Source organism: Bufo bufo, chromosome 11 (assembly GCF_905171765.1).
Source record: "Bufo bufo chromosome 11, aBufBuf1.1, whole genome shotgun sequence".
Classification (NCBI taxonomy): Eukaryota; Metazoa; Chordata; class Amphibia; order Anura; family Bufonidae; genus Bufo; species Bufo bufo.
This window is the reverse complement of record NC_053399.1, coordinates 77,559,639-77,583,227: the sequence shown is the minus strand read 5'-3', so window position 1 is coordinate 77,583,227 and position 23,589 is coordinate 77,559,639. Positions and strand designations below refer to the sequence as shown.

The 23,589-nt window shown below is 42.8% G+C and overlaps 2 protein-coding genes across 2 annotated transcripts in view; one reads left to right on the top strand and one right to left on the bottom strand.

The window, feature by feature from the left end:
* The first annotated feature begins 535 nt into the window (after positions 1-535).
* LOC120981935 (cytochrome P450 1B1-like) lies at positions 536-2,600 on the top strand. The gene is made up of 2 exons (XM_040411740.1): positions 536-2,336; positions 2,372-2,600. Exon 1 carries the CDS (start codon positions 695-697, stop codon positions 2,270-2,272), a length of 1,578 nt encoding a protein of 525 aa, XP_040267674.1. The 5' UTR covers positions 536-694; the 3' UTR covers positions 2,273-2,336; positions 2,372-2,600.
* A 12,480-nt stretch (positions 2,601-15,080) lies between these two features.
* RMDN3 (regulator of microtubule dynamics 3) overlaps positions 15,081-23,589 on the bottom strand; it is a 76,480-nt gene continuing 67,971 nt past the window's right edge. Inside the window, exons 8-13 of the mRNA XM_040412248.1 lie at positions 21,433-21,508; positions 20,966-21,043; positions 19,669-19,767; positions 19,522-19,575; positions 16,734-16,814; positions 15,081-15,883 (exon numbers count right to left, since the gene is read on the bottom strand). Coding sequence (XP_040268182.1) covers positions 15,833-15,883; positions 16,734-16,814; positions 19,522-19,575; positions 19,669-19,767; positions 20,966-21,043; positions 21,433-21,508 — 439 coding nt within the window. The 3' untranslated portion in view covers positions 15,081-15,832. The remainder of the gene's footprint in view (positions 15,884-16,733; positions 16,815-19,521; positions 19,576-19,668; positions 19,768-20,965; positions 21,044-21,432; positions 21,509-23,589) is intronic.

Sequence of the window (23,589 nt, the reverse complement as noted above, 5' to 3'; positions counted from 1 at the left end):
CCGATGCATACTAGTGCACGCTTCCATAATGGAATCGCTCACTAGTATTCGCTTTATATGCATTATTGGTATATCGGCAAGGTTAGATGCCGATACTGATAATGTACAAAATCCTGAATATCGGTACTTTTGATAATTGGTCGATCCCTACTATCTACAGTGAATATACAGGGGATAATCTAAAGATCTAAAATGTTTGTCTCTGTCTATCGATCTATTTATCATATATTGAGATAATAATATGCTACATGACATCTAAACCATCTATCTATCTTTGTATAGTTCTAGGTCCATATTAATGCTTCCTATTCTGTTCCTTATTGCTATGGGTCTAACTACTGTGACACTTTTATCTACTTCTCTGTTTGCTTCACTACTTTTACATCTGAGAAAGTGACTGGAGTTGTGTGCAGAATAGGAGCACATGAAAATTTGCAGTGTGGGGCTGGAGGGGATGTACTGTAAGGTCCAGGAGATTGGGAGGAGACATGCTCTACCCACCTCACTCCTGCATGCTATAAATGACAGAAGCAGTTCACTTCAATAAGTAGGCACTTTTAAGAGCAGGATAAACAAAAAAAGTTGTTGAGAATTTACAGAATCAGGCACTTCTTATGCATTGTGGATATTACAGAGTTATGAGGAACCCATGAAGTAGATCTATTTACTCACACCAACTAGTAAGATTTGCAAGATGACTCCAATGAATGACATAGAAGCAGCTGGACCATGGGAAGACTGGAAGCATAGCGTCCACCCGGCTTTGATGTTCTCTTTTGTATTTCTGATCTGCTTGGAAGCCTGTTTGTGGGTCCGAGGTCATGGACAGAAGAGGAGCCCCCCAGGTCCTTTTCCCTGGCCTGTTGTGGGTAATGCCATGCAACTAGGACAAATGCCTCATCTAACATTTTGCAAGATGGCACAAATATATGGAAATGTCTTCAAGATTAAGCTGGGTACTCGTGATATTGTTGTCCTAAATGGAGAGTCAACCATCAGACAAGCTTTGGTGAAGCACAGGGAAGAATTTGCAGGTAGACCAAACTTCTCCTCTTTCAAAATAGTATCCGGCGGCAGAAGTATGGCATTTGGTGCATACAGCGATTTGTGGAAAGCTCACAAGAAAATTGCTCACTCAACCCTTAGAGCATTTTCCACTGTAAATACCGAAACCACCAGGCAGTTTGAACAACATGTAGCAGCTGAAGTTAAAGATCTTATACAGGTATTTCTTCTTCGCAGCACTGATGGTAAGTACTTTGACCCTTACCATGAGTGCACTGTGGCCATCGCCAATGTGATATGTGCATTGTGCTTTGGTAAACGCTACAGCCATGAAGATGATGAGTTTAAAGCTCTTGTAGGAAGGAATGACAAATTTGGGCAAACTGTGGGTGCAGGTAGCCTAGTGGACCTCCTACCCTGGCTACAGGCCTTCCCAAACCCAGTGAGAAGACTCTACCAGAGTTTTAAAGACTTGAACCTTGAGTTTTTTGACTTTGTAAAGGATAAGGTCAGCCAGCACCGAGAGACCTACAACCCTGAGGTCACCAGAGATATGAGTGATGCATTTATCGGGCTCATTGATCATGGTGTGGGAGCTGGAGAGTTGCTTAGCAAGGAATACGTGGAGAGCACAGTCACAGATTTATTCGGTGCTGGCCAAGACACTAACTCTACTGCCTTGACCTGGATCATTCTTCTGCTCGTTAAGTATCCTCATATACAGAAGAAGCTACAGGAGGAGATAGACAGAGTCATGGGAGAGGACAGAGTACCCACTGCTGAAGATAGAGCCAAGCTCCCATATGTCCAAGCCTTTATCTATGAGTCCATGCGCTTCAGTAGCTTTGTGCCATTGACCATTCCCCACTCTACCACCTGTGATGTCCTTATTGATGGCTTCTATATCCCCAGAGACACTATCATTTTTGTCAACCAGTGGTCTGTCAACCATGATGTGGACAAATGGACAAATCCCGACCAGTTCCAACCTGACAGGTTCTTGGATGAAAATAACCAGCTTAACAAAGACCTCATCCATGGAGTGATGATATTCTCAGTCGGGAGAAGAAGATGTATTGGAGATCAGCTTTCCATGCTGCAGCTTTTTCTTTTCACCTCTATTCTCCTTCAGCAGTGCTCCTTCCATTCAGACCCAAAACAGGAGCTAACAATGGACTGCATCAATAGCTTGGCCCTCAAGCCTCTTCCCTTTGGAGTATCTGTGAAAGCCAGGAGACAGCTCACAAATCAGGAGACTCTGGACTGAAAGCTCTTTCCTACAAGGTTATCCTGAAATATACTTCTGTCTGCCGTTTGATACCTTTACGGGATACTATGTCTGCCTAGATCTCTATATACACATATCTGTGGATATGTTTCTATAGAGATTGAAGTACATAGTAGTATATATGTTTTATTTTAAATAGTACACGCCTTACATCTCATTAACTAATATTATTAAAAACAATCATATTTTAGAAAATTACACATTAATTTACTACTATGCTGCATTTGACATTTTATTTGCTGTCCATTCAATGTAGTTAATACAGTGCTCGGGTCACACACATACTCCTACAGGTTCACCTTGTCTGTGTCCATCTCTTCACTATTTACTATGTATTCTAAAACTAAAATACATAGGAAATAGATTGAATATTTTACATTGAATTTTTTTTAACTGCGAATACTCTGTATATTTTGTTCTTTTTTTTCTAGTATATTGCAGCAATATCTTCTCAATTGTTCTGGAAATATAATTCTACTTTCTGTTGTATCTTCTGCTTCTGGGAGTCTTATTTCTGGAAATGGACACTTCAGGAATGAACCTAGAGATATCGGCTAATGGGTTTTGTATATATTATCAGATTTTCTAATAAATAATTTAAGAGTTACTAACTTTTGACCAAACTTTTGATATGTCTTAGGGTTCATGCACACAAACGTATTTTCTTTCCGTGTCCTTTCTTTTGCGGACAGTATGTGGAACCATTCATTTCAATGGGTCCGCAAAAAAAATTACTCCATGTGGATTCCATTTCCGTATGTCCGTTCCGCAAAAAAATTTAGCATTACGGACAAGGATAGTACTGTTCTATTAGGGGCCAAAGTACAGAATGCACACGGACGTCATCTGTATTTTTTGCGGAAAGCAAAATACACACGGTCGTGTCCATGAGCCCTTAGAGACATATCAAAAGTTTTCTGAAAAGTTAGTGACCCTTTAAGCTTATTGCAAATAAAAAATATTCATTTCTAACATTATTTGAGCCAATTGATGTATTATATCTCCTGTATTATACTGAGAATAATACCTCTTATAAAGCCGCTGATGTGGCAATAGACAATTTTAATCATTTATAATATGTAGGTAATAACTAAAGATTATGAAATATTCTACTGAAGAATTCTGGTTTATTAATAACCATTAACCACAAGCAGCGTGAGACAGCGACAGGCTAAATGGTTTATAGGGTCCATTCACACGTCCGTGATTTGGGTCCGCATTTGTTCCGCAATTTGCGGACCCATTCACTTTCAATGGGGCTGGAACGGATGCAAATCCACATTTCCTGGATCCGCATCCGTTTTCTTCGGGATCCGTTTTTTCGGGATCCACAATTTCGTTCCTGGAAAAAATAGAACATGTCCTATTCTTGTCCGCAATTGCGGACCAGAAAAGGCATTTTCTGTTATAGTGTCTGTGATGTGCGGATCCGCAAATTGCGGATCGCACATTGCAGGTGTCCGTGTTTTGCGGATCCGCAAAACACTTACGGACGTGTGAATGGACCCTTACTCTGTAATTCTGTGGTGTTTCAAAGAAAATGTCATTGTAAAAAGAGTCGGGCACTGGGAGAGGCTTCGCTTCGCTCCCTGCTGCTAAATTTGATTGACAGGTGGCATATAGTGACAGATCTGTCAATCAGGTGGGGTTGGGGCAGTGGACGTTTCTAATCATGTCCATTTTTTTAAAATGTTTTCTCTGAAATGCCTCAATATTTCATGCTGTCCTAATCGTGGGCTGACAGGTTCCTTTTAAAGGGAGTTTGATATGTGAATTAATACAAGCATTTATTATATTAGACATACAGGAGTCAGGTAATTTCCCCGCTCCATTCTCGATATAGGTGTGGGTCCCAGATCAGACAATGGGGACATATCCTAGAATTCAGTTTCTGGTGTATGGCAGAGATGTAGCTAATTTATTGAGAAGCATCTCACTCCAGTCACTGGCGTGTGGGTTATACCCGTCTCCATTAGGAGAGATTCATCAAAACTGGTGTAAAGTAGAACTGGCTTAGCAACCAATCAGATTCCACCTTTCATTTTTGACAGCTCTTTTGGAAAATGAAAGGTGGAATCTGATTGGTTGCTATGGGCAACTAAGCTAGCACTGCTTTACACCAGTTTGATAATTGACCCCAATCATTTCAGACAGTCAGTAATTATCCGATCTGAACATTGCCATTGTTTGCACTTGATGTCATTTGACACTTGGCCATATCATGAGTCATGAATGACACTTCGCTCAGATGGACATTGCGCAGACTACAGAAACGGAGAATACCAATAACAATATAATGAGAGGCTGGAGAGTTCGCCTTATTCACATTGTTATGTGTTTCTTCAGCTTGTCTCTGTGTCAGACTTCTGCTGATGGAAGCCATCTTCTATGAGGAGCGGATTATTCCACAATTCTGTAATACCGTACATCATCCACACTAAAAACATCCCGGGTACTCGATGGAGTAAACCTGCACTTGTACAGTCGCTGCAGGAGTTCAATATATAGCAAAGAATTATACCAAATGTGTATATAGTAAGATAGTACGGACCCATTCACACGTCCGCAGAATGGGTGCGGACCCATTCATTCTCTATGGGGCAGGAATGGGTGCGGACAGCACACAGTGTGCATCCGCGTTTCCAGAGCGCACCCCCGATCTTCCGGTCCACGGCTCTGAAAAAAAACGGGTTGTGTCATCTCATACATTGGGGGCATATTGCTAGGATATGCCCCCAATGTCTGATAGGTGCAGATTCCAGAGCCTGCAAAGAGAGTGGACTGCGCACGCGCAGCTAACCTCCATTCATTTCTATGTGACTGATGAAAATAGCCGAGCGCTGGCTCAGCTATTTCCGTAAGCCTCATAGAAACAAATGGAGCGGTGGCCACGCTTCCATGGTGCGCTGCCCATTCATTTTAATAGGGCGTACGAAAGACATTGGTGGCATATCCTATCAATATGCCTCCAATGTATGAGATTGGACACCCCCTTTAACCCCAACACTTCTGAATAAAGATGACCATGTCTTGTGCTTTGTCAACCACTGCAGATGAGCTGATAATCAGAACTTTTTATGTCTTTCTGGACACTTGATACAATGGGTGGATTTGGTGTCTCTGGGGCTCCAAGCAAGGTTATATTTAGGGGCCACTGTCACACACTAAGCTCCACCCTGTTACACTACTAATATGGTGACCCCTTTTGTGCTCCACCACACAGTATAATGCCCCCTTAGGTGCCTCCAACACAGTATGATGCCCCCTTAGGTGCCTCCAACACAGTATGATGCCCCCTTAGGTGCCTCCAACACAGTATGATGCCCCCTTAGGTGCCTCAAACACAGTATGATGCCCCCTTAGGTGCCTCCAACACAGTATGATGCCCCCTTAGGTGCCTCCAACACAGTATAATGCCCCCTTTTGTGCTCCACCACACAGTATAATGCCCCCTTAGGTGCCTCCAACACAGTATGATGCCCCCTTAGGTGCCTCCAACACAGTATGATGCCCTTAATGTGACCCCTCCTATACTGAGTGATGCCCCTTACGGGTCCACTCACACTATATTGCTTCTGCTCTGCCCCTCATACAGTGTAATGCCTCCTGCTATACCTTGCAACTTTAGAAAAGCCCAAGGAGGGTCAATATCAGCAAAGCACAACAACTACATGTCTTTAAGCTTAAAGGGGTTGTCTTGGCTTAGAAAAAAAAAGGTCAGATTTTTTTCCAGAATCAGATGACGGACTGTGCCCGCTACTGCAGCTCAGCGGCATTCACTTGAAGTCTTAAAGGTGATGTGCAGGCATACCTTACCGCCAGAATGGAGATTGCATGCAGAGGCCACCATTGAACTGCAACCCGACCACCCAGCATGCATTCAGTCTCTTCATGCCCGTTTATCAGTGAAGCGGGAGAGTAGGCCTGAACACCCACTTTAAATTACAGGACAACCATATATATTATGTGTCACTAAGGCTTTCTTCTATGACATTCCCTGTCTAATGTTATTAGACTTACAGCACACCAGCCGCCTGACACATATCTACCGTTTTACACTTTACTTCCCAAAGTTTTTAAAATATGGCTTTTCTGATAGGAAAGTGAATGCGGCACATTTTCTTTATTAGTGCGAATTATACGTGCACGTTATTCATGTACAGCTCACAGTAACCTCACCTGAAAGACGTTAGTTCTGCTAAGTTATCGGCCAAATACTCCTATCATTTACTTCTCAACAGAGCGAAACAATAAAGAAAGAACGCTCCGCGCCGTTCCTTCTCCTAATGCCATGTGCTCTCCCCGCGGCTCAGAAGGTTCCTGCAACCGCAGACCAACCGTCAGAAAGACCATCCAACTTTTAGAGGGATAAAAGTTGGATGATTTTGACAAAGGGTCCAGATTTGGCTTTCTGAAACTATAATTTATTTCACTCATCATGGATCAATCTATTTGGGGGGAAAAGTAAGTGAACACTAGTACAGAATTAGGCCACATGAACGTATGCCAACTGTTCCTTGCAACGCACGGGCACCATCCATGCGGTTGCCGCAGACAGATCCAGACCCATTCAACTTTATTGGGTCCGTGACCGCACCGCAAAGATATATAACGTATTTTTTTGCGGTGCGGAGCTACGGAGAGAAACCCCATGAAAGCGCTCCTTAGTGCTTCCATCCCGGACCGCTCCTTCCGCATTGCTGACGCTGTTTGTGGGCCGCAATACGGGCACTGCCATGTGCATGAGCCCTTACCTGGATCTCTGCATTGATTAGGCGGAGGTCACACTTCAGTTATTTGGTCAGTTATACCTCGTCCACCGTGTCCATGAAAGAAAGCGTCCGTGTATCTTCCGTGAAGATGACCATGATGGGTCCGTGTATATCGTCCGTGTGTCATCCGTAATCCACGGACGTTGCTCAGCTGAAAATTAATTTCAAGAGCATTTTCTATCTGTCTTCCATGAAAAACGGATGCACCATGAATGCCAAACGTGTTGTGTCCATGATTTTCACAGACCCATAGACTTCAATGGGCGTGCTTGGTCCGCATCACGGATCAAAGTGGTGCATGTCTCCATATGTTAGGTGGAGCAATACTTGACTTGTCCTGGGTGCTGGCAATCGACGCTATGCCACTGGTACAATAGTCTCTTGACAATAAACTGATTGTATAGTGTCCCCTGTGGGGAAATCCTGGCAGCAGGATACTAGACAATTGCTAAAGGCCTCATGCCGGACAGCAAAGGATGTCATCCATGTCCTGTCCGCATCTGTGTGGCCAGGCCAAAAAATTATAAAATATTTCCTATTCTTCGTTTCACAGACAAGAACAGGCATTTCAAAATTGGGGCACACAAATTGCAGAATGCACACGTCCGGTTCCTGCATTTTGCAGATCCACAAAGCGATACAGCTATGTGCATGAGGCCGAATTCACACGCAGCAGATGTTGTGGACATTTCTGTGGCTGAAAAATCAGCTGTTTATCTGAATTAGTGTTCTGCAACGGATTTATGCAAATATGGATGTCTGCAATTTCTGTGAATTTCCCCAGTGCCCATTTAAATCAGTGGGCTGTCTGTGTAATATGGGACAGAACAGGGCCTCAATATATAATTGGCGGGGTTTCGACTCCCTGTCCCCTCTGCTGTGGTTCACCGCCATGACAGATGCTTTGGACCAGGACAGGTTGCCACCTTTCCAAACAAAACAAAAAAAATGACTTAGGCTTCGTCCACATCACCGTTCAGACTTTCTGTTCTCCTGCTCCGTTATAGGAGCAGGAGAACGGAAAGGACGGATTCGGCACATAACTGAGACAAACAGAGCCGGAGGACCCCATAGACTATAATGGGGTCCGTTAGGTTTCCGCTCAGAAGATGATTTTGTAGCGGAGACAAAAGTTGTGCATGCAGGACTTTTGTCTCCGCTTCAAAATCATCTTCTGAGCGGAAACATAACGGACCCTATTATAGTCTATGGGGTCCTAAGGGCTCCGTTATGTGCCTTCTCCGGCCTTTCCGTTCTCCTACTCCTAAACGGAGCAGGAGAACCGAAAGGCTGAACGGTGATGTGAATGAAGCCTAACTCCTGCAGGTAATATGTGTAGCTACTACTACTACTTGTTTTATAAATGTTCTTAGCACCAAGATCCTGGTCTTGTTTTAAAGCTTAGACTATTAGTAGCAAGGACACAGTGGCGAACCGGCCATGGAGGCAGACCATGTGACTTCTATGGAGTCCGGGTGGCATCGCGTTCAGCTGCTTCTCTTGTTCGCAATGTAGATTTACTGTATTTCCCAACAGCCACCACTAAGGGGGGGGGGGGGGGGGGGGGGCGCTCAGTGTGAAATTATTTATAGTATCCATTGATATTAATGGTAACTGTATAAATTCCTATGCACTGAGCTCCCCTTAGGCCTCTTTCACACGGGCGTTGCGGGAAAATGTGCGGGTGCGTTGCAGGAACACCTGCGATTTTTCCACGCGGGTGCAAAACATTGTAATGCGTTTTGCACTCGCGTGAGAAAAATCGCACGTGTTTGGTACCCAAACCCGAACTTCTTCACAGAAGTTCGGGCTTGGGATCGGTGTTCTGTAAATAGTATTATTTTCCCTTATAACATGGTTATAAGGGAAAATAATAGCATTCTGAATACAGAATGCATAGTAAAACATCGCTGGAGGGGTTAAAAATAAATAAATAAATTTTTAACTCACCTTAGTCCACTTGTTCGCGGCCCGGCATCTCCTTCTGATCTCTGTGCAGCAACAGGACCTGTGGTGACGTCATTCCGGTCATCACATGGTACGTCACATGATCTTTTACCATGGTGATTCACCATGGTAAAAGATCATGTGACGTACCATGTGATGACCGGAGTGACGTCATCAAAGGTCCTTGATCCTATAATTAATGCTCACCACAGGTCCTATTCAGTAAAGGGGACAGAAGCAGATGCTGGCATCGCGATCAAGTGTACTGTGAGTTAAATGATTTATTTTAATTTTTTAACCCCTCCAGCGCTATTGTATTGTACTTATAACCATGTTATAAGGGAAAATAATAAAGATCGGGTCTCCATCCCGATCGTCTCCTAGCAACCGTGCGTGAAAATTGCACCGCATCCGCACTTGCTTGCGATTTTCACGCAACCCCATTCATTTCTATGGGGCTTGTGTTACGTGAAAAACGCACAAAGATGAGCATGCTGTGATTTTCACGCAACGCACAAGTGATGCGTGAAAATCACCGCTCACGTGAACAGCCCCATAGAAATGAATGGGTCAGGATTCCGTGCGGATGCAATGCGTTCACCTCCCGCAACGCATCCGCGCGGAAAACTCGCTCGTGTGAAAGGGGCCTTAGGGTACTTTCACACTAGCGTTTTTCTTTTCCGGTATTGAGTTCCATGACAAGAGGTCAATACTAGAAAAAAAATGATGAGTTTTATCCTAATGCAGTCTGAATGGAGAGCGATCCGTTCAGGATGCATCAGTTCAGTCCCTCTTACGTTTTTTGGACGGAGAAAATACCGCAGCATGCTGCAGTTTTCTCTCCGGCCAAAAATACTGATCACTTGCCGGAATGCCGGATCCGGCAGTGTATAAGTGTTCCGGCAAAACGGATCCGGCTTTCCTGTCTGTGCATGCGCAGACCTTTAAAAATGCATTTGTCAGATGGATCTGGAGTCATCTGACAAATTCCATCAGTTTGCGTCCGGATTGCCGGATCCGGCAGGCAGTTGCGGCGACGGAACTGCCTGCCAGAATCCTCTGCCACAAGTGTGAAAGTACTCTTAGGGCTGTTTCACACGAGCGAGTCCATTGCGGGAATCACGCTCCGTGTGTGAGTGTGATCCTCCGCTCTGGACTTGCAGGAGCGCACGGCATGATCATGATTTATAATGCTGTGTGTCTCTGCTTGACCTTATTTCTACAGAATCATACCGACAGCTTTATGTCACTATGATTCTGTGGAAAAAAGGCCATGCAGAGACACACAGCATTATAAATCATGATCATGCCGTGCGCTCCTGCAAGTCCAGAGCGGAGGATCACACTCACACACGGAGCGTGATTCCCGCAATAGACTCAACAGCCCTTAGTGGTGGCTGCAGGGGTGGTGTATTTATGCCAGGAAGTACTGGGAAACTTGGTGGGGTGGGGGTCCATACAAAGTTTTGCGATGGGGCCTGTGAGATCTGTTTATGCCCATGCAAGAAGGTATCTCATACTTTCTTTGGCTACTCAAAATTACTGGCAAATAATGGAGCTAGTGCAAATCCAAAACGGTCAAAGGCCTCCTGCTGGTAATACTGGTGAGGCCAGTTATTTATCCGCTAGGTGGAACTTCTAGGACAGGGTGCTGCGGGTGCCAAGTCCTATCCCTTATGCTGGGAGATAGGTACATAGAGGGCAATCTGAGAGGTGGAGTGGGTCAAGGCTGGGTACATGAGGACGAGAACACATCACTGTAAACTGGCTTGCTTTACTTTTTCACATAAGATTTATTCACACTACTGCAGCAGGATGATGATGATTTTGGTGCATTTTTCCATTATACATCATGTCAGGAATCTGGCCTACTGGATTTCGGTGGCTGTCAGCATTTTAAAAAGAGTTGATGCTTATAAAATGACAATTGGAAATGACCGTTAGAAGAAATGATGTAAAATTTAAATCAATAACAATGTCCAAATATTTTTATTTTTCAATTCACAATTTTGTGCCTTACAGTAGAATATCAAGCAGAACTACAAACCAATATTTTATGACTTTATTTAGAGCCATCATTAAATAAAAAACACAAATCACCTTATTGTTCAGTGCACTTCAAAATCATATTAGTTTTACACTTAAAAATATACTCAGTCAATATAATGTCAGTTTAAAGTACAGGAAAATGTGCTGATTTCTAGTGAAATATAATTTAAAAGACATTTTTTACTGCTCAAGTGCATCTAAAAATCCCTCATTGTTTTGCGGGTACAGATCCGATGCTTACAATGTTCCCATTGTAAAACTCTATGAAGTCTATTCCCATTTGCCTCTGATTAACCTATAAAATGTATTTTTAGCGTGGAGACAGGTGAGCAGATGAGTTCACGATGGTGGGTTTGTTGGGTCTCTATATCAGATATAAAGCAATGTTTAGTAAAGACTATTTGCAAAACTGCTTATTTTTTTTTTTATCTTTAGTTGCATTGGCACATTATAAAATTATTTCAAAGGTGTACATAGTCTTTTTAGCAGGCAGACATATATTTTTGTATCCCCAACTGCATACTGCTTTCCATGACTTAATTATGGCAATGATAAAGGGGTTGTCCTATCAAGACAACTTACCCCCGATATACAGGATAGGGGATAAGCGTCTAATGGCGGGGGTCTGACTGCTGGGGTCCTTGCCGATCACAGGAATAGGGGCTGTGATCCCCCATTTGAATGGGAATGGAGCAGCAGATACATGTGCTCTATGGGGCAGCCGAAGATAACCAAGTACCAGTGCATGATCGGTGGAGGCCCCAGTGGTCAGACCCCCACCAACCAGGCACTTATTCTCTATCCTGTGGATAGGGGATACGTTGTTGTAAAGGAACAACCCCTTCACCATAAAAATGCAGAGCAATCAGCAGGCACGATGTTATAGAGCAGAGCAGATTGATGTATAGTTTTAAAGGGAGATTGACTAAAGCATGTAACTTATTCACTTAAAGAGTAACTGCACTATTTTGGATATGTCATGGGGGCATATCAGAAGTGTTGATCGGCGGGGGTTCCAGCTCGGAGACCCCCACCGATCGCTAGAATAAGGAGTCAGAAGCGCACAGCCGGGCACAGCTTCTCCTCACTCTGGACGAGCTCATAGACTTTCTATTGTCTACATTCTCGTGCTCACCTGAGCACTTCTGATCCTTTGTTCTAACGATCGGCGGGGGTCTCAGAACTGGGACCCCTGCCGATCAACACTTCTGATATGTCCCTATGACAATGACATATCAAAAATGTAATAAAAGTGTAATTACTCTTTAAATTCATTCTGAGCTAGGAGTCATGTGGGCAGTCCTACATGACCCATCTCTGTAAGCATAGTCAGTCACGGAGTAGGACCGTCTCCTGGACCCCTTAGCATAGAATGGGCAGAGATTTAAGTTATGGTCTACTGAATTTAACTAAGCTATACAGAATCTTTTCACACAAAATGATATATCTGCTCAGCTCCTTCTGCTCTATGGTTTGCTGTTCGTGGATTGTATTGCATTTTTTATGGTAACAGGTTTAAGCATGAAAATGGAAAAAATACAAAAAAAAAATAGTCACAGATCGCACAATATAGATTCACAGTAATTACATGATATGTAAACTTCCAGATACGTGACAAAGGTCCTGGATCACCCCCAGGGAAGTCCGATCACCGCATGTCAGCTTAATGAGCCATGTAGGGAATTCTCACTTTCCCATGTGTGGCATGTCAGTCGTGATGGATGACAAAGGTCTAAATGGTTCACTTCTCACACTATCATCTGCATCCATACAACGTATGGCAAAGCTAGATTTACACATGCAGTAAATTATGCAATGTTCCAGGCCTAAGTGAAGGAGAACGAATGGCCCAGAGCCTTCATCTTTACCCCTGTGCTCAGTGCCTATCTTTGCAGAATACGTGAAGTAAACACAAATCATTCGGCTAGAAATATCACTTGGGAATGTAGAATCAAATGGACATGCAACTCCCACAATGCATCCTGCAGGTTTTAAAGAACTATAGGCTTTATCTGTGGTGAAGCTAACAGAGATCTTGAACCCTGCCCAATATTCTGACTTGTAGGTACTTTAGGAGAACACCTAGTAGGTGTGAGAAGTGTTGTAGGCCAGGCTTAGGAGAACACCTAGTAGGTGTGAGAAGTGTTGTAGGCCAGGCTTAGGAGAACACCTAGTAGGTGTGAGAAGTGTTGTAGGCCAGGCTTAAGAGAACACCTAGTAGGTGTGAGAAGTGTTGTAGGCCAGGCAATGCTCCTCTGGGAAAAGGGTATGCAAGTTAGCTCTCTTTCCAAAAGTAAAAGAAGGCCGAGCCTCTAACGCCATCGGATGTAAGGTAGCTATCCAATAAGTCAATGCTTGCGTTTTAAACAGGCCTTCAGACATAGCTTGAATTATGGCTAAGCCAGTGCCCCATCTGCAGAAAGCTGTTTCAGGGTGATTGCCCCTCATCAATGCACAGAGAACTGACCTAGCTGTGTAAGAGGCCTGCGTCAGGATTCCGGAGGTACTGTACTATTTCGCCATATGGAAAGCACCTAGTAGGCGCAAGGAGTCTCAAAGGCCAAGCAATGCTCCTCTGCTTAAAAAGTCAAGCACTGACTTATGGGATAGCTACCTTATATCTGGTGGTGTTAGAGGCTCATCTTTCCTTTTGGAACGAGAGCTGATTTTCATATTTTTTACCCAGAGGGGCATTGCCTGGGCTATAAGACTCCTCAGGCCTACTAGGGGCTCTCCACAAGAAGACCTAGTGCTGTTGGTGCCACAAAGTTTATCTGTGCGCCATCTCACTTGTAGTGGCGGTGCAGTATAATTACAACTGTTTGTCACATTTGAATCCTTTAACTTGCCAGAAGGTTACTTCTTGTCAGTAGCTTAAATCTCTCTTAGCAATGTAATACAATATGCGCTTGTTTTTTGGGAGATCTGAACAAGCGCTGGTGTATCCAAGTCGATGACAATCTAGTACTAATGACAGCAGCTAACAAAATGGAATCAAGTCTTGAATCAAAACAAAAAAGTTCACATTAAAAAGAACATTTCCACTGAAATTAAAACAAATATATATAATTGGCAGTTTCTACCTTTTAGGGATTGTCGAGATAAAATAAGCATAAGTGATAAAAGGTGTGAGAACCTCATTCTGGTACGTAGTCGGCATTCACAGACAGAAGGCAGCACATCTAGATCATCTGAGCGCAAAAGTCATATATTTTATTAGGTAAAACTAAAATTAAAACGATAGGAAAGGAATGTAGATTTTTGTAATCTTTTGCGCACAATATCAGTTTGCACTAAGGCACAGAAATGGAAGGTTTCCACAATAGGGCCTCTATGTGGCGGTGCTAGGAGACCAGAGGTCCATAGTCATTGCTTACTTTGACTCCATTCCCAGAAAATCGACACCACACGTCTGTCTTTACATGAACAAGCAGCTTTACAGAGGTCCACAGCCACTGCGCTAAGAAAAGGACAGGATCCAAGAACGTAGTACACTGCAATGACTTGGTTTTCTACTGATATGCCTACGTCTTAGTACATACATGTATTCTAAGGGCTCTTTCACACGAGCGGGTGCCGTGCGGGTAATCTGCTGCGTGAAAGAGAGCCAAGTTGTTCTGGTGCTTGATTATCCCTGCTAGAAGTTGCTGAATGAATTGCCAGCAGTCTGCAATAAAGGTCCATCAGGGTGTGACCAGGTGAGGGTGTGTCCCTGTACAGTCTGACTCCATCCAATCAGTGCTGCCAGTGTCGGACTGTTCATGGACACACCCCCAACTGGTAACACCCAGTTGTCCATTTATTCATAACGGTTCTAGGAGGAATAATAAAGTAATAGCACAACATACAGTTATAATAATAGAGGACACAGAATTGTTATTACTTGTGGAATGCAGATAGTTTCTGAAACAGACATGTCAGGAGAGGTTACTCGTCCTCATTAAAGGGCTTGTCTCACTTCAGCAATTGGCATTTATCATGTAGAGAAAGTAAATACAAGGCACTTACTAATGTATTGTGATTTTCTATATTGCCTCCTTTGCTGGCTTCATAATTTTTTCCATCACATTATATATTGCATGTTTCCATGGTGATGACCACAGAGCAATGCAGCAGTGTAGGAAAAAGTGCCGGCCTCTCTACTCTTGGTGTGATCTTTGTTGCACAGTGACACCTTGGGAGGGTAATAACGGTCTTGAATTTTCTCCATCTGTACACAATCTGTCTGACTGTGGATCGGTGGAGTCCAGACTCTTTAGAGACTGTTTTTGTGACCTTTTCCAGCCTAATGAGCATCAGCAACTCTTCTCCTGAGTTCCTCAGAAACTTTTGATGAACTGCTCGTTACTGGGGGTTACAGTCATCGCTGCAATCCTCTCTGGTGGACAGGACTGTGGGAGCGCACATAAGCACGCATGCGCAGCAGCTTCCATCCCAGACACCTCGTATCTTCGCTGCAGGATGGTCATAACCCCTGGAAACGAGCAGTGTATAAATGAGATGAATAAGAAAAATGAATCCAGCCAGCAAAGGAAGCAATATGGACAATCACAAGACATTAGTAAGTGCCTTGTATTAACTTTCTCTACATGACTACTGTCATTTGCAGAAGTGAGAGACAACCCCTTTAATAACATGGATTCATGTCAATATGCCCCCCTTTCTAATGACTGATGAAAATATGATTTTTAATGAAATACCAATTCTTTAGAAGTATAATGATATCTCCCCAAGAATGAATAAAATTATAATCTGTGTCCTGGCGATTCATTTAAGTAGTGATTGCTGACATCTCCTCAATGGCAGACATGCTCTCCTTATCCTGTTTGGAGACACAACATTAATGGGAGATATTATTCAGATGAAAAAATACATTCTTGCATCACATAAAAGCATAAATGATATGGAAAAAAATCCAGCCCACCCAGGATATTTGTCAAAAGCTCAATGAGGTGCTCTACACCTGTGAGGGCATGTGGCTTCCCTGAGAATGAGACGGTAAGTGGTTGGCACTATGAATGGGTGGCAGCAACTTTCCCCCACACTTATGTCTAACCATTCGTTATGCCACGCGTGTCTCATCAGTGGCTGTCCTATGCTAGGATTCAATGAACAGTTTTGTGTCTAGCATTTTCCATATTTCCAATAGCAGAGTGGCCACTTCTTCACTTCTAAAAGGAAACATGGGACATTGTATGGAATGTGTAGTCCTCAGAGGGATTGCATCTGAGGCCCTCATAACGTGGTGGTTTGTCCTTTCACACCATAACCATGAAGGCACAGTCAAATGACAAACCTCACAGCTTCTGAACATTCAAGAACTACCTAAAAATACTTAAAATATAAAGGGGTTAACCCACAAAATGGTATTTATTCAATGCCAGATAGTAAGGAGTCGAACTGCTCGGATCCCCAGCGAGGCCAAAGACCAAGATTCTGAGTCCTCTCTCTGAACTGAGCAAATGAGTGCAAATGTTGGTCCACTGCTCAAGACGATGCTCCATCAGTCCCAACAGAAGTGAATGGAGCAGTGGACTGACCTGCACACCACCGCTCCTACCCTGTCTTTGGGATCCCTGGGGGTCCTAGCTGTTGAAGCCCCTTAATCCGTCATTTATCAGCTTTCCTGAAAATTTTGTGGGATAACGTCTTTACTTAAAGTCAGTACTTACTTCCCGTGTGCGTTCAGGAAGCTCTGCCGCCAATTTCAACCAGTGGGCTGCATCACTAGTGTTACCCAAGTCCCTGTAACACTAACAAAAAAGAAGGTTAATTTTCCCCTTCATAAATCAAAATTACTCAAAATCGTTGGAGTCTGAAATGATTTTACAACCTCTTTAACGTTCACAGTTGTTAATAGTTCCCTGGGACATTTTGGAACAGACCACACCAATTTACAATGAATCTGGTTTCTAATTTCTAATCTAGTATCAAGTATTTTTGATGGCATTAGGCTATATGGTCATGGTGTTTTTGGCTTCTGATTAACATATACCTTTACAGTCACACACCTACTGTACTACAGTAAAAAAACTATTCATTACATGGGGACTTGAACATGCAGTCTTCTGATCAGTCATATAATACACTGCAATACTTCTGTACTGCAGTGTATTATGTCAGTTACTCTAAAAACGGATACAAAGCCCATCTGTACACGGCAAGTCTGGGGACCATGCTAAATAGCAACCTTATGGCACCATGCAATCACATTGCGGGGACAGGGTGAGCGTAGGAGCCCCATTTCTCTAACTACTTAGGTGCTGTGGATAGCGGCATCTTAAGGGTTAAATGGCCAGCATCAACGTTATCAGATTGCTACCTGTATACAGGTGTAACAAGAGAAAAAAAAACACACAGCATCATCCTAGCACATCACCTGTGGACACAGTACAGGGGAGAAAAAGGAGCTGAGATTTCAGGCACAACGCTGAGCTCAATCTAAAGCAGCACCTCCAATGGCAACAGCGGATTGTGGTACAAATGGAAAAATGGGCTAATGTTGATACCAGTAGCAACGTTAGCCTTTTTTATATTTTTCCATTTGTATCTGTATAGGGGTTGACGAGGGCATGTGCTCCTAAAGCCCAGGCAATTACAGCACTGTACTATTAGTGCTGAGGATTAACTTGCTAAAAAGAAATTCAAGGGGCTGTCATACAGTTATCATTTTACAACAGTAACTTAACTTGAAGTTTAAAATATGTTGGGGGATTTTGGAGACATGTACTTAAGTTTTTTTTCCCCAGGAGTACAGCATTATAATCAGAAAAAAACAAAAACTGAATACGGTATGTAAAAGACAGATAGAGGCAGTCAGAGTAAAACTAACCCTAAAAAGTTTATCAATTATATAAATAGTAAAAGGTTTAAACCTGAAAGTGTTGGCCCTGATAAGTTACTGAGAGCAATGAGGAAAAAGCTAATTTATTAAATATTTTTAAAATATTCTTTTCTCCACTGCATTCAAGGAAAATGAAATATAAGATGAAATGCAGAGTGTCAAAGTAAACTCCCTATTAAAAGTGCCCTGTCTGACCCAGGAATAAGTGCAGCAGTGTCTTAAAAAGATTAAAATAGAGAAATCACCGGGTCCAGATGGCATACATCCCTGAACCCGGACAACCCCTTTAAATAATGTAATAGGGGTCGTATATCTTTACTTCTCCAAAGCATTTGACACTGTACCACATAAAAGGTTAGTATATAAAATGAGAATGCTCCGACTGGGAGAAAACGTCTGTATGTGGGTAAGTAACTGGCTGAGTGATAGAAAACAGAGGGTGGTTATTAGCGGTACACACTCAGATTGGGTCACTGTCACTAGTGGGGTAGCTCAGGGGTCAGTATTGGAAGGACCATTCCTAAGAAGAGCTAGGTTCCCACAAAACATCTGCCAATTAATATGAGGAACAAAGTAAGGGTTATAACACCAGAACTGGGGATGTAGTCTGTATCAAATTTCCTAATTTCCCCCACAATTTAATGAAGTACATATTTATATAATGTATCACAGTAAACGCACAATAAATCCAAAAGAAATACAACTTATAGAAAGACATTACTCCCCAGTGCACCCCTTCCTGGCACATATACAAATTTACAACTGCATCCCATTACGCTCCACACAAGTTTTGCAATACATATTAAAAACGTCTTCAGGATAAAAGCACAAAATAAATTTCATATATGCTTTGGGGGGAGTATACGGGTAAAGGCGAGTAATACAAAACACGAATACATAAAATACATATTTCCTGAAACACTCTAGATACATACAAAGACAATTTTTACAGGACGTCAAATAAACCCCTTAGAGGGATTTTCCAGGATTTTAATACTGATGGCTTATCCTCAGCACAGGCCATCAATGTCTGATCACGGAGGGCTAACACCCCACCGATCAACTGTGTTAGACCCCCGCCGATCAGATACTGCTATCAATATTAAAATTCTGGAAAACTCTTTTTAGGAAAGTAAATGACATAGAACCTTTAGGGAAAAACATATTTTCAGTCTTCCATAAAATTACTTAATTTTTTTTTAAACAATATTTTATTATCATATGTATGGTATATAATTATGTGTATAAGAAAATTTACGAAAAATTAGAATATCGTGCAAAGTTCATTTATTTCAGTAATGCAACTTAAAAGGTGAAACTAACATATGAGACTCATTACATGCAAAGCGAGATATTTGAAGCCTTTATTTGTTAAAATTTGGATGATTGGGGTTTTCATAAGCTGTAAGCCATAAAGTCACAATCTCAGGTACCCTTTGCTCAGGGGGTATGGAATAATTAGCTGACTAGTGTGTGACAATTGGAGCCTAGAATATTGAACCTTTTCACAATATTCTAATTTTAAGTTGCATTACTGAAATAAATGAACTTTTGCACGACATCCTAATTTTTCGAGTTTCACCTGTACTTGTCAACGTGTAAGAATTAGCACTTACTTTTGCAATGTTAACTCTTGCGGCCTTGGAAAATCCTGGTGAAAGTTCTTCAGCCTTTATGAAGAACAAATAAGAAGAATGATGTAAAAGTACAACAGCTCCAGAATGAGCAAAGAAAATATAAAAATGGTACTTGTTCACACTTGCCTTCAGGAGGTTTTGTAAGGCCTCGTCCACAGTGGCACTTGGTGGGGTGTCATACAGGGCAGAAGCAGTTTTCCTTTCCAGCCAGCCAAGATTAGAGACCTTTACAAAGGGACAATTTAGTAAGAAGCAAATCAAGGGGTCACTGAGTTTTCATAAAACCTTTGATATGTCGTAGAGGAGTATCAAAAGTTTTGATCAGTGAGGGTCTGAGTGCTGAGACCACCATCGATCCCTAGAACGAGAACAGAGAAGCACTCCATATTGTGCTCTCTCTCCTCACTGCAGGAGAAGGAGCGAGACGGACTCAATCGAAAGTCTATGGCCCGTCTCGATTCCTGCAGCGAGAAGAGAGCACGATATCCGAGAGCTTCTCCCCTCGTTCTAGCAATCCGTGGCGGTCTTAGCACTCATGTTTCTATGACATATCAAAAGTTTTATTTATTATAGACCAGCGTTTTGCATCGGTCTTTGGTATCCCCTGTGCCAAGTCTGAGAGCCCAGCCCCTACCACACCGCTACACCAACGCTGCTACTCCTCAGTGTCAAAGGCGGTGTGAAAAAAACAGCGTGGCACAAAATATTGTTGCACGGGCGTTAAAGGGGTTGGCCCACTAAAAAAATTCTACAATTTTCAATGCGGTAGAATATGTTGATACTACATAAAGGTTGTTATTTTAGTCCTGCCACTTTACAAATCACTAGTCAGACCACACATGGAGTACTGTGTACAGTTCTGGGCTCCTGTGAACAAGGCAGACATAGCAGAGCTGGAGAGGGTCCAGAGGTGGGCAACTAAAGTAATAACTCGAATGGGGCAACTACAGTACCCAGAAAGATTATCAAAATTAGGGTTATTTACTTTAGAAAAAAGACGACTGAGGGGAGATCTAATTACTATGTATAAATATATCAGGGGTCAGTACAGAGATCTATCCATCATCTATTTATCCCCAGGACTGTGACTGTGACGAGGGGACATCCTCTGCGTCTGGAGGAAAGAAGGTTTGTACACAAACATAGAAGAGGATTCTTTATGGTAAGAGCAGTGAGACTATGGAGCTCTGTGCCTGAGGAGGTGGTGATGGTGAATTCACTAAAACAAACAGAATTACACTGGAAGTGCAGCGTTCGCCCGAAAAATAAAAAAATTACAACCTAGGAATCCATGGAGAAGGAAGGCTTCAACAGAGTCCCAGTGCCCGTAGGCACCCGCTGCTATACCACAACCTGTAGCACCCAACAGGCTGTTCTTTTATTGCTTCCACTTGAAACCGTGCTGCAGAATATTCACACTTACCTCATAGCACCATCGGCCAAGCAAGTAGTAACACTGAGCATCATTTGGCTGTAATAAAATCGCCTTTTCAATGTGTTCCTAAAAAGAGATGTAGACTGAGAAGCTACTTCTACCATGAAAGTTCAAGCCATGCATAAAAATGGGCACCCTTGGGAACCACTTAGGCAAAATATAGGGCACCTAATCTGAGTTAGGACTATATAGCCACTGCTACAGCGCGCACAGATGGATGAGATTATATAGAGCAGCTGTCGTATGCGGCAAATACGTGGAGTCAATCTCCTGTATTCCCTATACCAGGGATGCCCAACCTGCGGCCCTCCAGCTGTTGCAAAACTACAACTCCCAGCATGCCCCGAACAGCCTACACCTATCAGCTTACAGCAGGGCATGATGGGAGTTGTAGTTTTACAGGTTGAGCATCCCTGCCCTATATCAAAGAGCGGAGAAACAATAACAGCGGTTACCTTAAAAAGATATCCTGTCTGAATGCGCTTCTGAATGCTTTCATGCTCTGACAGGTGCCCACAAAGGATGGCAAACCTAAAGGAAAATAACTAACTTTTATAAAAGAAAATGCATATTGTAAATGTACTATTGGCCTGGAGTAAACAGCTTACATTTTTCCATATTTACATACCACCTTTGATTTTTACAATTTTAACGTTAGGATTTGATTCCACCTTTTTTCTAGATTATTCCGTTCTACAGAAGTGTAGGTCACACACAGTAATACATTATGTGAATAAGCGACATCACTAATAAGAAGAGAAACTGAGATCTGCATAGACAAGACGCAGAACTCTTCACAAAACCTTCCTCGCCATTACAAGGGTCTTTGCACACTGGGTCAGAGCCCTTCATTTGGTGTATTTGCCAGGAAGAGTTCCTAGCATATATGTCAAAGACAGTAAGGAACAGAAGTATTTGAACACCCTGCGATTTTGCAAGTTCTCCCACTTAGAAATCATGGAGGGGTCTGAAATTCACATTGTAGGTGCATTCCCACTCTGAGACACAGTATTTAAAAAAACAAATTCGGGAAATCACATTGTATGATGTTTAAAGAATTTATTTGTCTTGCACTGCTGAACATAAGTATTTGAACACCTGAGAAACAGCAAGAATTCTGGCTCTCACAGACCTGTTACTGTGCCTTTAAAAAGTCCACCTCTACTCCACTCATTAATCTTACTTAGTAGCACCTGTCTGAGCTCTTTAAAGACACCTGTCCACCCCACAGTCAGTCAGACGCCAACTACTACCATGGGCAAGACCAAAGAGCTGTCAAAAGACACCAGAGACACAATTGTGGACCTCCACAAGGCTGGAAAGGGCTACGGGGCAATTGCCAAGCAGCTTGGTGAAAATAGATCAACTGTTGGAGCAATTGTTAGAAAATGGAAGAGGCTAAAGACGACTGTCAGTCTCCCTCTGACTGGGGCTCCATGCAAGATCTCACCTCGTGGGGTATCACTGATGATAAGAAAGGTGAGGAATCAGCCCAGAACTACAAGGGAGGAGCTGGTCAATGACATGAAGAGTGCTGGGACCACAGATTCAAAGGTCACTGTCGGTAGAACACTACGCCGTCATGGTTTCAAATCATGCATTGCATGGAAGGTTCCCCTGCTCAAGTCATCACATGTCCAGGCCCGTCTGAAGTTTGCCAATGACCATCTGGATGATCCAGGGGAGAACGTCATGTGGTCAGATGAGACCAAAGTAGAACTTTTTGGTCTAAAGTTCACTCGTCGTGTTTGGAGGAAAAAGAAGGATGAGTTGCATCCCAAGAACACCATCCCTACTGTGAAGCATGGAGGTGGTAACGTCATGCTTTGGGGGTGCTTTTCTGCCAAGGGGACAGGACGACTGCACTGTATTAAGAAGAGGATGAATGGGGCCATGTATTGTGAGATTTTGAGCAACAACCTCCTTCCCTCAGTCAGAGCATTGAAGATGGGTCATGGCTGGGTCTTCCAACATGACAACGACTCAAAGCACACAGCCAGGATAACCAATGAGTGGCTCCGTAAGAAGCATATCAAGGTTCTGGAGTGGCCTAGCCAGTCTCCAGACCTAAATCCAATAGAACATCTTTGGAGGGAGCTGAAACTCTGTGTTGCTCAGCAGACAGCCCCGAAACCTGACAGATCTAGTGGAGATCTGTGTGGAGGAGTGGGCCAAAGTCCCTGCTGCAGTGTGTGCAAACCTGGTCAAGAACTACAGGAAACGTTTGACCTCTGTAATTGCAAACAAAGGCTTCTGTACCAAATATTAACCCTGATTTTTTTCAGGTGTTCAAATACTTATGTTCAGCAGTGCAAGACAAATACATTCTTTGAAAATCATACAATGTGATTTCCTGAATTGTTTTTTTTAATTCTCTCAGAGTGGGAGTGCACCTCCAATGTGAATTTAAAACCCCTCCATGATTTCTAAGTGGGAGAACTTGCAAAATTGCAGGGTGTTCAAATACTTCTGTTCCTCACTGTACATAGTGTTCCATACCCCCCGACAGAAGCGAAGAGTGTCCTTTTGGCCTCAGTTGGGGAGGTATGGATTGGCATAGCTTTGTTTTTTCCAACGGTATATAAAATATCCTTTTTTTTTTCTTAATTAGC

Bases quoted from the DNA above. Each gene is read 5' to 3' on its own strand.
- LOC120981935 (XM_040411740.1), top strand. From the start codon at position 695: ATGACTCCAATGAATGACATAGAAGCAGCTGGACCATGGGAAGACTGG.